Genomic DNA, 13,808 nt, shown 5'->3' with positions numbered 1-13,808 from the left:
CGCTCGCTGGAAGACTTCTCTCCCTCCTACTGCTGCTGTGGACCGTTCCCTGACAGACGGCTTGCCTACTGTTTCAGATACTCGATAATCTTGAACAATCTCCACCTCCACCTCTAGGCCACTCTCTCAACATTCCCTGTGAGCTCTCTGGAGCTCAGTGCAGCTGAACAGTCATGAGTGATGTCTCCACCAGAGACGGATGCTGACGGACACAGGCAAGGGTGTAGAGGCTCGGCAAGCCCCCAGGTCCTGGGGAGAGCAAAGCCACTCTGCAGGAAGGGAACAGGACAGTGAGACTCGGCCATGGCTTTCCCAGGAGGGACTGAAGTGAACAGTTCTTTCACTGGTCACAAACGCCTGCTTGTCAGTCTCAGATGTTATCAGTGAGGTGACAAGCGAGGATTATCCTGGGGCTGAGCGACAGCAACAAAGCTCAGGAGAGGTAAGTCACCTGGTGCGCAAGGGAGGACTGGTGAGCTGCTATGGGAAAGACAAACTCTAAAATGACTCTCATTACATTCATCTATGTATTGTGTGAGGAGTGGTATCAGAGGCAGGAGGATCTTTGTGAGCTAGAGGTCAGCCTAATCTACACAGCAAGTTCTAGGATAGTCAGGATACGTAGAGATAGACAGAGACCCTGTCTCAAGAAAGAAAAGGCAAAAGTAGTGAAGTATGTGAACGGCTGTGGCAGCACAAGCCTACACCCAGCACACTAAGGAGCAGTCTCTATGGTGCAAGGCCAACCTCAGCTATACTGCAGCCTCTTGGGGAGGGGACACGGTTATTCTGTACCTTGTCTCCATGACCATCAATCAACACACCCGGAAGACACCTGACCCGAGATGAGCAATCAGACTCCCTTGCCTGTGATTCTGATATCAGATCTCGGGGATCCAGTTTAGCACGGGCTCTCTGGGGACACTGAGACACGTCTAAATGAGGCTACGTGGGTCTACAGTCATCAAGCAGCAAATGCCAGGGAAAAGAGGCAGGCATTCTGGCCCTGCTCTGTGCTCTCAACTACTATACTAAAACATGTATTAAAGGTGACTGTCACTTTACACACCAAGCCACCTGCCAAAAACTGATAGCCACAGAGGCGAGCAGGATCCCTCTGCTCTAGGGTAAGGGGACCATGAGGGCAAGTCTAAAGGAAATGAACACTCTAGGAAAGTAAACACAGCTCTTTGTGTGTGTGCGTGTGCATGCATGCATATATGTGGTATATGCACTCATGCATGTACATGAACATGTGCACATGTATGTGGAGGCCAGAGAACACTGGGTGTCCCGTTCTCTCATTCTCTGCCTTAGTCCCACGAGACAGAATCTCTGAACTATGTAACTATGCTGGCAGCCAGCAAGCCTAAGATGTGGGATTCCCCCTTTGTATGCTGTGAATATGATTGGCTAATGAATAAAGAAAACTGGCTTGGCCAATCCTGTCTCCTTTGCATAGAACACTGGTGATATAGGTATATGCAATGGCCACTCCCAGATTTTTACATGGGTGCCAGGGGATTTGAACTCAGGACCCCTTGCTTGCGCAGCAAGCACTCCAATCCACTGGGCCACCTCTCCAGCTCTTCAGAATCCAGACCAGGTTGTTGCTCAGGACACAGTACCCGAAGCAGTCGTCCCCGTCCCAGGCAGACAGAAACTGGCAGGCATCCTCCTAAGACCACCACCTGAATCTTTAGCTAACAGACTTCCAGGTACCTGGCTTCTTACTTCCCCAAGTGAGCACCCTGCGCTGGCAGACTGGACAATCAGACATATCAAAGAACTACAATACACTGACATGTTCTCTTCTCCCCCTTTCCTGTGCCTGCTAGGGAATGAGAGACAGCCAGACAGCAGGATCCTGTAAAATCTGTAAGAAGGGACCCCAACTCTGCTGCATGGCCTGAGTCTCCTCAGAGCCCTGCCATTTCTGTTGCTTTCTGTCCTGATAATAAACTTCTTACCCCCAACAGTCCATCTGAGTGTTGCTCTCGAATCCTACACCCTGGATTCTTGCCAGACAAGACTCTTTTGTTTTTGAGACAGGGCTTCTCTGTGTATCTCTGGCTGGCTTGGAACTCACTCTGTAGACCAGGTTGGCCTCAAACATACAGAGATCCATCTGCCTCTGCCTCCCTGAGTGATGGGGTTAAAGGTGTGTGCCACCCACTGCCCGGCAAGGATAATTTCTTGAACAACACACAGCTAGCTTCATGAATATATGTTTATGACAACACCTGTACACTTGCCCGTGGGTGAACTGACAAGACACGCAGATGAGACTCTAGAAAGATTCCAAAGAATAGGACCCTTGTTAGGCTATACCTTTAACAGAAAAAAATGTCTCTCATAAGGTCATATGTGGTGGCCAAGCTAATGATCCTAGGACTCTGGAGATGGAGGCAAGATCAGGGGTTCAAGGTCATTTTGGTTAGCCTGGGATGAATGAGACACTGCCTCCCCAAAACAAATAAAAACCCCAACCAACAAAAACCCAAACTAAGCAAATAATAGACAAAAGGGTAATCTAGATAAATCTAAGAGGCCAGGAGAGACAGAGGAAGAGGAAGTAGAAGCAGTAATGGGAAGACAAGGGAACCACACAGCATAGATGACAGGGGACAGATTCCTTTTTGGGCCAGACACAGCCCTGGTCTTTGCTTCTTAGGGATTCCTTCTCTTCTATCATTCTGTCAATTATCAACGACATTCTGAATTTCACACCTTACTAAGGGAAGTTAGAAAACTTTCGAGTCTCCAATCTATGGACACAGAATCCTGTAGCTGAACTAAAGATGCCTAGCAAGAGTCAGTAACCGAAGCAGGACCTCCTGCCTGAGTTGGCATAGAGACACAAACAAACAAACAACAGCAGGCCAGTATAAATAACCATGCCTGCTTCCTGCAGCCTCCACATTAAGACTGAACAACACACGCTCCTTGGGGATTGTTTTCTTACTGGAGAAAAAAAAATCAACTAAATTGATGGATAAAATAAACAGAAAAGACAAAAGCAATGTATTCAAATGTGATCTGCCATCATAACCACAGCGGAACCAGTCTCCCTCAATAGCCAAGCTGTCCGGGGAAATTAGTTTTTCCCCTCCCAGGGTCCTTGCTAGGATCCTATTACAGCACAATATTGATTTTATTTTTTGACTTTAACTACATTTTGTATGTATGTATATTTGGGCATATATGCCATGGTGGACATGTGGTGGCCAGACAGTTTCTCTTTTTTAGATTTTATTTTATGTGCATTGGTGCTTTGTCCACATTCATGACTGCATGAGAGTGTTAGATCCCCTAGAACTGTAGCTATGGACAGTTGTGAGCTGCCATGTGGGTGCTGGGAATTGAACCCAGGTCCTCTGGAAGAGCAGTCAGTGCTCTTAACCACTGAGCCATCTCTCCAGCCCCCAGACACAGTTTCCATGGCAGCTCCTAACCACCTATAGCCCCAGTTCCAGGAGATCCAATGCCCTCTTCCGGTCTCTCAAGGCATCAGACATGAATGTGGTGTACATACTTCCATGCGGGTGAAACACACGCATGTAACATAAAATTTTTTTAAAAAGTCTTTAAAAAACATCAATCTAGAAACCTAAGAACCAGCAATGTCACACGCTTATTTGTTGGGCACCTCACTGACACATACATGCTCCCTCTGTACATTCTAGAAATCTCTCACACAGATGGATTTACAAGTTGAGCACAGTATTGCATACCAGTACTTAAAAGCTGAGGCAGGATTTGAAAGACTTCAAAGCTATCCCTGACTACATAACAAGACCTTGTAAAATACAAACAAACAGGCTGGAGAGATGCTTGGTGGTTAAGAGCACTGACTGCTCTTCCAGGGCAGAGGACCCAGGTTCAACCCAGCACCCACACAGCAGCTCATAACCGTCTGTAACTACAGTTCCAGGGAATCTAACACCTTCACACAAATATGAATGTGGACAAAACACTAATGCACATAAGCTGAATGAAACCTTTAAGAAAAAAAGTCAGCCATGCTAAAAAGCAAACATAATAATTTAAAAATTGCTTTTTGCTTTTGCTTTTGTTTTTTTTTTTGTTTTTTGTTTTTTTTTTTTGGTTTTTCGAGACAGGGTTTCTCTGTGTAACAGCCCTAGCTGTCCTGGAACTAGCGTTTGTGGACTAGACTAGCCTTGAACTTACAGAGCTCCACCTGCCTCTGCCTCCCTGTGCAGGGATTAAAGCGCGTGCCACCACCGCCCGGCTAATAGTGCTTTTTAACATGAAGATATATTGGAAAAGTTGCTGTATAGGCTGGAAATCAGAAACCCAATGCCATTATTGCTATTAATGAGCTCCAGGACAAGCTCAAGAAGGGCTCTGAGAGGCTGCAGAGATGGCTCTGTGGTTAAGAGCACTTGCTGCTTTTATAGAGGACCCAGGTTCAGTTCCCAACAACCACATGGTGGCTCACAACCACCTGTTTCAGTTCCAGAAGACCCAGTGCCCTCCCTCTTGCGACCTCTGCAGACACCAGGCACTCACATGGTACACAGACATACATGCGTGCAAAACATCCACACACATAAAACTAAAATACATATTTTTTAAAGGACTTGGAGCAGAGCTCTTCTGGGGAGTAGGTGCGGCTGGTGCCAACACAGGCATCTGGGTGCCCTCGCCTCTCATCGGCATCTTTTATGCTGTGCTTACGCTACAGCTGTGGTGTTGGGAGAAATACTCTGCGCTTCTCTGGGAATTCCTGTTTTCACTATGGCAGATCAGCTTCCAAAACAACGATCTGCCGAGCCCTTCACTGACCCGCACAGCAGTCAGAAGACTTGGAATGTTCAAAGACAAGCAGAGTTCAAAAGGGACTTAAACAGCAGGACTTTCTAACCTGACTCAGTCTTGTAAATGGTGCGCGGTGTACAGAGCATAGATCATTTAAATTAAAGTTTAAGTCATGCATGTCTTAAATGAGAGAGAAGAGAGAGAGAAGGAGAGTAAGAATATAGAAGCTAGAATGAAAACCCTATCAGGAAGAATCTTCTGATTATCTTGACTAACTACAAAAAAAACCAAAACAGTAACTTCAAGAGAGGGTGATGATTATGCTTTTTGTAGGGTTTTATTTTATGATATTTTTGTTGTTGTTTTGGTTTCGAGACACAGTTTCTCTGTAGCTTTAGACTGTCCCAGAACTAGCTCTTATGGACCAGGCCACCCTCGAACTCCCAGAGATCCTCCTGCCTCTGCCTCCCGTACTGTCCAACAATAAAAAATACTTTTTAAAAGCAAACTTTGGTTTGATGTCTCAAGCAAACCGTGTACAGGTCTGTTAGTGGTGATGAGTTGAAATCTATCATGACAATAACCGGGAGATGCAGTTAAACTGCCCACTTCCAGGACACCAGCTTCCTCCCTGTCCCCTGGCTTCCTCCTTTGCTTTCTTCGGCCACTTAAAAGGGTAAGCATGGGCCGGGCGGTGGTGGCGCATGCCTTTAATCCCAGCACTTGGGAGGCAGAGGCAGGCGGATCTCTGTGAGTTCGAGGCCAGCCTGGTCTACAAGAGCTAGTTCCAGGACAGGCTCCAAAGCCACAGAGAAACCCTGTCTTGAAAAACCAAAAAAAAAAAAAGTCCCTCCCTACTTTAGCCTTCAGTTTTCTGAACACAGTGAATCACCACAAGAAACTCTCACTATGTTCCAACAGGAAAACAATCCATCCTCTATCAGACTACAGTCTTCATCTAACTTATTGAAATCTATTGGCGCTTTCCCCTGCAAGGCTAATTAATAAACAGCAATGGTTTAATTTTTCAGAAGCCTCTGCGAAAATTTCCTATATACTGTTAATGAAAAAAATCTTTTTTTTTTAATTCTTTTTTTTTTATTATTATTTATTTATTTATTTTTCGAGACAGGGTTTCTCTGTGGTTTTTGAGCCTGTCCTGGAACTTGTAGACCAAGCTGGTCTCAAACTCACAGAGATCTGCCTGCCTCTGTCTCCCAAGTGCTGAGATTAAAGGCGTGTGCCACCACCGCCCGGCTTCTTTTTTTTTTTTTAATATTTATTTATTATTTATTATGTATACAATATTCTGTCTGTGTGTATGTATGCAGGCCAGAAGAGGGCACCAGACCTCATTACAGATGGTTGTGAGTTACCATGTGGTTGCCGGGAATTGAACTCAGGACCTTTGGAAGAGCAGGAAATGCTCTTAACTGCTGAGCCATCTCTCTAGCCCAATGAAAAAAATCTTAAAACTTATCATTGTAATTCATATGCCAAAGGTATATCTTGCAGGGGCTGGAGAGATGGCTCAGTGGTTAAGAGCACTGGCTGTTCTTCCAGAGGACCTGGGTTTAATTCCCAGCACCCACAAGGCAGCTCACAACTGTCTGTAACTCCAGTTCCAGAGGACCTAGCATCTTCACACAGACATGCATGCAGAAAAAGCACCAATGTAAATGAAATAAAAATAAATATTTTTTTGGCGGGGAGGGTTCAAGATAAGGGTTCTCTGTGTAGCCCTGGCTATCCAGGAACTCTGTAGACCAGGATAGCCTCAAACTCAGGGATCTCTACCTGCCTCTTCCTCCTGAGTGCTGAGATTAAAGGTGTGTATCACCACTGCCCAGCTAAAATAAATAAATCTTTTTTAAAAAGGGGGAGAGGGTATATCTTGCAGGACATGGTGGCTAACAAGTGCAATCCCAGGACTGGGGAGGTTGAGACACATGGCTTAGAAGTTTATGATCAGGTCTAGGTCAGTGCAATAGCCAGTGGCTAAAGCAATCCTTGGGACCACGTGGCGGAAGGAGGAACAGATTCCCACAGGTGGTCCTCCAGCCTCAACTGCCGCCCCAACACATGCAACAAAGAAATAAATGTAGTAACTTTTTAAGAAGGGGTTATAGACCAGCCTGATCTATACAGTGAGACTCCATTGCACACACGCAGGATTTGGGGCTGGAGAGATTTAAAAGTACCATGTATAGCTCTTACAGACGACCCAAGTTGAGTTCTCTTTCCCAGTACCTATATCAGGCTGTAACTTTAGCACCAGGGGGTTCTGACTCCTCTGGCCTCCTTAAGAACTTGCACAGACATGTACATACACATAATTAAAAATAAAAAAAAAATTTAAAAAAGAAAACAAACAAACACCAAAAAGCCCAGGAACAATGCTTGACAAGGCAGTCAAGATTATGTGGAACAGAAAATTACCCCTGGTGAACCAACTTCCAAGGGACTGTGGCTTGTCAGAGGCCCCAGCTCTCTGGTGGAGCTGGTCTCCAGCAGAGGAACTAAAGGAATTATCTAGGCCCTCCAGCCAACCAACACCCAGCTGGACACAGCTCCGGATCCTCCCCAGAAGATTCAATTCAAACATTCTCACTGCTCTGCTAAGAACAAACATTAACTTGTTCTTTCAATGGGCACCAAGGCCAAGAAAACGGTAGTGTTTCCACAGGAAAGTCTAAGGAGCCAGAAACCGTTCTGCTTAGAGCAAAGGACTCTGGCAAGAAGGAACCTGTTACAGGATATTCTTTCCTGTTTAGGTTGGCTGTGCCCTTCGCCATAAACAAACCAACCAACCAACCAACCAACCAACAAACCCTACCTGCCATGCACGGTAGGCACTGTTGACAAAACTAGGCAAGGCATAGTTTCCAGTCAAGAGTATTCAAATTTTCTTTCCTTTTTCCTTTCCATCTTATTTTATGTGTATGAGTGTTTTGTCTGTGTGTCCGTGCTCCAAGTCTCTGAGGAGGCCAGAAGGAGGCTTTGGGTCCCTAAGAACTATAGTTATAGATGACTGTGAGCCACTACATGTGTGCTGGGATCTGAACACAGGTGTTCTGTAAGAGCAATAAGTGCTCTTAATCAGTGAAGTCATCGCTCTAGTCTGGGGAGGGGCTCCTTTTAAGTTAGGGTCTCACGCAGCCCAAGCTGGCCTTGAATTTGCTAAGTAGCCAAACATCATGACCTTGATGAACTCCTGATCCTGGTGTTTCTCTTTGTCTCTCTGTTTGTCCCCCCCCCCCCGTGTGTGTGTGTGTGTGTGTAACTATGAATACATGTTGGAGTCAGGGTTTCACACTGAACCTGGAGATGGCTGATAGCCAAGAGCCCCAGGGATGCCACAGCACTGGGATAGAGGCCACACCAAGCTTTCAAATTTTATTTCTAAAGGGAAATTACATTTGTGGAGAGGGCTAAGCTAGGGTCTCCCTACTGGCCCTGCTCCTTGTAGGCTGCACTGGGTGAACTCAGCAGGGCGGTGCTGGAGAGCGACCAGGAGGGAAAGCTGGCGGCTAACCAACCCAGCTACCACCCAGGCCCAGAGCCACAGCTATGTTATGAGTTGTCCAACACTCACCCCACCTGTGATCTGCTGGAGCATGTGAAGGGAACGAACCTACAGATCCAAAACAACGGGATCTCCCCAACACAAGGCAACAACAGAACATCCAAGAGGAGCCCCAGTGAGATCCCATTATCGGTGGCAGGTGGCGTAGCAGAAGCCAGAGGCTTGGACCAAGCCAGATCAATGATTGCAGCCATGAACACTTGCAAATAAAGATGAATGGACTTCACGGTAAACTGTGACTCAAGGGAACACACTGCAGTTTCCACACGAGATTCTTCTCTCTCTCTGTTTTGTTTTGTTTATTTTTTTCTCTCTCTGTTTTGTTTATTTTGTTTGGTTTTTCTTTTAAATTTGGTTTTGTTTTGGGATGCGTTACATGGGCAGAGGGTGGATGCGAGGGGACGGGGAAATAAGTGGGATCAGAACACATGCTGTGAAATCCACAAAGAATCATTATAAAAGTAAAAAAAAAAAAAAAAAAAAAAGATACGGTCTCCCTGTGTAGCTCTGGTTGGCCTGGGGCTCACTATGTAGTCCAAGCTGACTCTAAACTTGCAGCTATGCACAACCATACCGGGCATACCAACACATACCAATGAGTCTACAAACTGTCTCGGCTCAGCAAAGTTCCTGAGTGTGGTTTTACAGTCTATCTCCAGTTTCCAACAAAAGGAGAATAGTTGAAATTGGCTTGTTAATACTCTCTGCTTTGTTGAAAGACAAGTCAGCCAAACAGCTACATAAGTCAAAGGGAGAAAATCACAGGAAAGTTAAAGGTTAGCTGTTACCCATACAACTAAAGGCATTAACACCAGGAGATCTGTATTCAAGTCTTTCATCAAGAGTCTAGGAACTGGAAAGATGGCTCAGCAGTGAAGGTGCTTGACATGCAGACCTGGTGACTAGAGTTTCCTCCCCAGACCCAAAACTCACTTCACAGATTGTCTTTTGACTTCCATATTTATGTTATAACACCCACCACCATTCATTAATAATAATAAATAACTTTTTTAAAAAAATTAGATATACTATGTAGGTCAGGCTGGCCTGAACTCACAGAGATCTGCCTGCCTCTGCCTCTCACATACGGGGACGAAAGGTATGTGAGCACCATGCCCGGCAATAATAACTAACTTTTTTTTATAAAACGAGTTAAGCTCGAAGCCCTGGCTTCTATCTTTGGTACCTGTGATCCTGGCAGCAGGGAGGTGGTAACAGAACATTAAGAGTTCAAGGTAAACCCAAGTTACACAAGACCACCTTGAAAACACAACAAAACAAGAAAGTGTTACACCAGGACAGGACAGGAGTACACCCAGGCCTGGTGACCCATGCCCATACGAGACTCTTGGCAGGCTAGGGCAGAAGGGTTTCGAGTGTGGGGCCAGCCTGGATACTGGATTACCCTGAGAGTTAGTCCCCCCTCCTCTCTCAATATTAACAACTACCTAAAAGCCAGACGTGTACCCCCTTTTAGCAAGAGATGAGCTAAAGAGTGGCAAAAGCTACATTGTCTCCTACCTAGGGCAGGAGAAACCGTGACTCAAACAGTCCCCTTTGATGACAACTGAAAATTAAAGAGCTGGCTTCTTTGGAAGAAAATATCGGAGAGGAGGGGAAACCTTAAAATTACACCTTTAAGGTTCAAGTGCAGAAGAAGAAAGAAACAGCTGCCACCTGGCCCCAATTTCAGAGTCAAGTCCTTCTTGTTCCCTAAAATCACGAGTCATAGGAAGCTGAGGCAGACAGCCCTAAATGAGTTAGAGGCCAGCCTGGTTTAGGTGGAGAGTTCCAGTCTGACCAAGGCTACATAAGACCCGTCTCAAGACAAAACAAACAAAAAGGCAAAACAACAGAAAGGAATAAAAACCATAGCCCCATAAAATTTACTTCTCTAAATTCATAAAACTAAATCCTCCCCCCTGCCCCAAGACAGTCTTTCACTGTGTAGCCCTGGCTGTCCTGGAACTCACTCTGTAGACCAGCTGGCCGGGAACTAAGAGAGATCCGCCTGCCTCTGGCTCCTGCGTGTTAGGATTAAAAAACGAGCACCCCCCACCCCCACGTCCGCGAACGTCTTAAACAGAGACACTGAATACCAACTTTAAATAACCCGATCCTATACTTGCAAATATATATATATATATATATATATATATATATATATATATATATATATATATATTTTGTTGTTCTCAAAACGGGGAGGGTGTAAACAAATTTGAGAACAGCTATCATGTTTGTAGAATTTACTTGATGAAAGACCAAAACAGCCCAGTCAGAAGTAGAGGATCCGAAGTTCAAAGTCACCCTCATTACCAAGTCTGAGGCGAGCCTAGTCCGCCTCAGATCGACATTGGAGGAGGGGGGATATTATATATACTCCAACGTCTTTGTGACTTTTTTAAAAAGATGGTTTCGAATCAGTTAAATACTACTTTAAACATCAGACTAAATCCTTACACGCCCAGTCTTTATTTGCTGTGGTGATGGGATGGTAAACGAAGAATGTAGTTGAAATGTTTGGTTTCAATTCTCAGACAATGTCAAAGTTTTGAGCCAATGATTTCACACACACACACACACACACACACACACCCATTAACTTTTCGTTAGCCTAGCTGACGAGAAAGGAACAGTCTTGAGACTGCAACCCATTTGATTTCCCAGGCTCACCCTGTGGACCGGGCAAAAAGAGGGGTCTCGGCAGAGAAAGAGGGGGCACAAACAAGAGGTATGGAACAGTCTAAACTAAGACGGAGCTTAACTAAGAGAAAGAACTATGGAACTCAAAGGAAGAAAGGAAAGCCGGCGGGGGGGGGGGGCAGATAGAAAAAAAGAAAAGAGCAGTTTTGCATTTTCAGTCCTCGCACTCCGTTCCAGAATTCCGCAATGACTGCCAAAAGCAACGGCCTTGGAACCAATTAACCATCACCCGCGACCTTCCGCTTCGACTCCCGGGAGGGACCTCGTTCCACCTCACTTTTGACTCTGCTCCAGAGAGACACGGTAAAGGGAGAACGCACTGCGAGTGAGGAAATCGGAGACCCTGGGGGAGCAGGGCGAGCTGGTTCGGGGCAAACTCCAAGGGAGCGGCACGAGAGTGTGCTGGCGGCGCGGGATGCTCAGCGCCTGCCCAGCTTGGAGCCCCGATCTGGTCCCGGTCCTCGCCCGCCCAGCCGGGAGACCCCTCCCCGCCCCTCTGCCACTCTGGCCCCCGCCCCTGACCTGTCCGCGCGAGGTCCCGGTGCGCAGCGCGCCGCCTCCATACCCGCTCGGCCGGTGGCATCAGAGTCCAGACCCCGACTTGCGGCCGCCGGGCTGGAGAGGATGGAGGAGGCCGGGCCCAGCCCCTGGCAACCACACCCCGCACTGTCGCCGACGCCCATTGGTCCAGTGCCCGCCGCTCCTTTCTCACTGGCTAATGGCGCCAGCCGCGATGCTGGAGGGTTTCCAGGGGGCGGGAGACACCGGGAGGCGAAGGCGCGTGCGCCGGAACGGGGTGCAGCTCCCACCCCCGCACCCAGGGCTGGGACCCAGCTGACCCTCGGGGTGTCTCCAGCTGCTCCAGTCAGCGGCCGCCTCCCACAGAGCCACTCCCAGAACCGCGCTGTAGCGAGGAGAACACCCAGAGTGGCTGCCAGGGTTGTGGTTCAGGGATTTGTGAACTTCTGCCACCAGAAGCCTCAAAGTCTGACCCGCTCCGGGATGCCCTTCTACACCAGCCCTCTTTCCTAAACGACTGAGGGACCCCTACGTGGGGACTGTCTTCGCATATCCTTGACCCATAAGGGTGGCTGCTAAACCTGCCCTCTGCAGTGAATTCATGCCTCCAGGCATCAGTTCCTGGCCGGTTCTGGTCCCTATAGGACTTTCTGACCAGACCTACTACATGTAGACTTGGTTAGTAAGGTCGAAGTTACCACATTGATATTGGATCCAAATTTTCACTTAAAAATTTTTTTTTTTTTTAAAAAAAAGTATTTTATTCAGAGACAAGATCTCACTATAGACTGCCTCTGCCCCCTAGTGCAGGAATTACAGGCATGCACCACCAAGTCCCAGGCTATTATTTTGTGTGTGTGGATGGTTTGCCTACATGTATGTCTGCATACCATATGCATCCCTGGTAGCCAAGGCTGTCAGAACCTGTGCCTTCTGGACATCCGAGACTCATAACCACCGAGCCACCTCTCCAGGCCCCAGGAATTAACTTTTGAAATCTAGGAAATACAGTACATAGACTAGAACATTGCACTCACTTAGTCCCCTCCCTGGATTGCTTCATTTTTTGCACTTCAAATTCTCACCCATGGGGGCGGGAGAGATGGCTCAGTGGTTAGGAGCACTTTACTACTCTCCCAGAGGTTATGAGTTCAATTCCCAGCAACCACACAGGTGGCTCACAGCCATAGTGGGATCTGATGCCTCTGATTCTGTGCATGAAGACAGAGCACACATATACATGAATAAATAAATCCAAAAACCCCCAAGGAATAATATATAAAAAAATTCTCACCCATATAAAGGGTAGCATAAGCTTGGCCCAGAGTGGCTGGGTGTTAAATGAGAAGAGCTGAAAGAGACGCTATGTGTATGGGCAATAGGACCACTGAGGCACTTGTTAGCAGAGGTAATGTTCTACTTTATGTACACACAGTTACTATACGAATCCATTATGGGGTTGGAGAGATGGCTCAGAGGCTAAGAGCACTGGCTGCTCTTCCAGAGGTCTGGAGTTCAATTCCCAGCAACCACATGATGGCTCACAACCATCTGTAATGAGATCTGGTGCCCTCTTCTGGCCTGGAGTCATACATGCAGGCAGAACACTGTATACATAATAAATAAATCTTTAAAAAAAAAGATTCCATTCCCAGCCTGGCAGTGGTGGTGCATGCCTTTAATCCCAGCATTTGAGAGACAGGTGGAACTCTGTGAGGCCAGCCTGGTCTACAGAGTGTTCCAGGACAGCCAGGGCTACACAGCAAAACTGTCTCAAAAAACAAAAACAGACCAAAAAAAGAAAGAAGAATCCACTTCCCCACTTCCTCACCATATGATATAATATTGGCTTTGTTTTGTTTTGTTTTTTTATTTTTGAGACAAGGTTTCTCTGTAGCTTTGGTGCCTGTCCTGGAACTCAGTCTGTAGACCAGGCTGGCCTTGAACTCACAGAGATACACCTGGCTCTGCCTTCTGAGTGCTGGGATTAAATGCATGCGCCACCACCGCTCTGCTGGCATATTTTTCACTGTAAACACAATCTCAAAACACAAACCTCCCTTGACCCCACTGTACTCATGAACACAGGGTTGTGGATCTTTGGACAGAAAAGTCACAGCTGTAAAGGCAGCTGCCAACCACTCTGATTTTCTCCATCAGTGGACGCTGTCTTTGAGCCTCGTGATCAGCAACAAAAAATACAGAAAGAATTAAG

At 46.6% G+C, this 13,808-nt stretch overlaps 1 protein-coding gene across 2 annotated transcripts in view; it reads right to left on the bottom strand.

The window, feature by feature from the left end:
- Nucleotides 1–11,691, bottom strand: part of Tulp3 (TUB like protein 3) — a 30,873-nt gene extending 19,182 nt beyond the window's left edge. The window contains exon 1 of one of the 2 annotated variants that reach the window (XM_057773534.1): nt 11,597–11,691. In XM_057773534.1, coding sequence (XP_057629517.1) covers nt 11,597–11,637 — 41 coding nt within the window. In that variant the 5' untranslated portion in view covers nt 11,638–11,691. The remainder of the gene's footprint in view (nt 1–11,596) is intronic. The other variant, XM_057773545.1, reaches the window with a different exon arrangement.
- Between the last annotated feature and the right edge of the window lie 2,117 nt (nt 11,692–13,808).

The sequence above is a fragment of the Chionomys nivalis genome, chromosome 1 (assembly GCF_950005125.1).
Source record: "Chionomys nivalis chromosome 1, mChiNiv1.1, whole genome shotgun sequence".
Classification (NCBI taxonomy): Eukaryota; Metazoa; Chordata; class Mammalia; order Rodentia; family Cricetidae; genus Chionomys; species Chionomys nivalis.
Note: the sequence above shows the minus strand (reverse complement) of the source record. Positions and strands in the feature narration are given on the sequence as shown.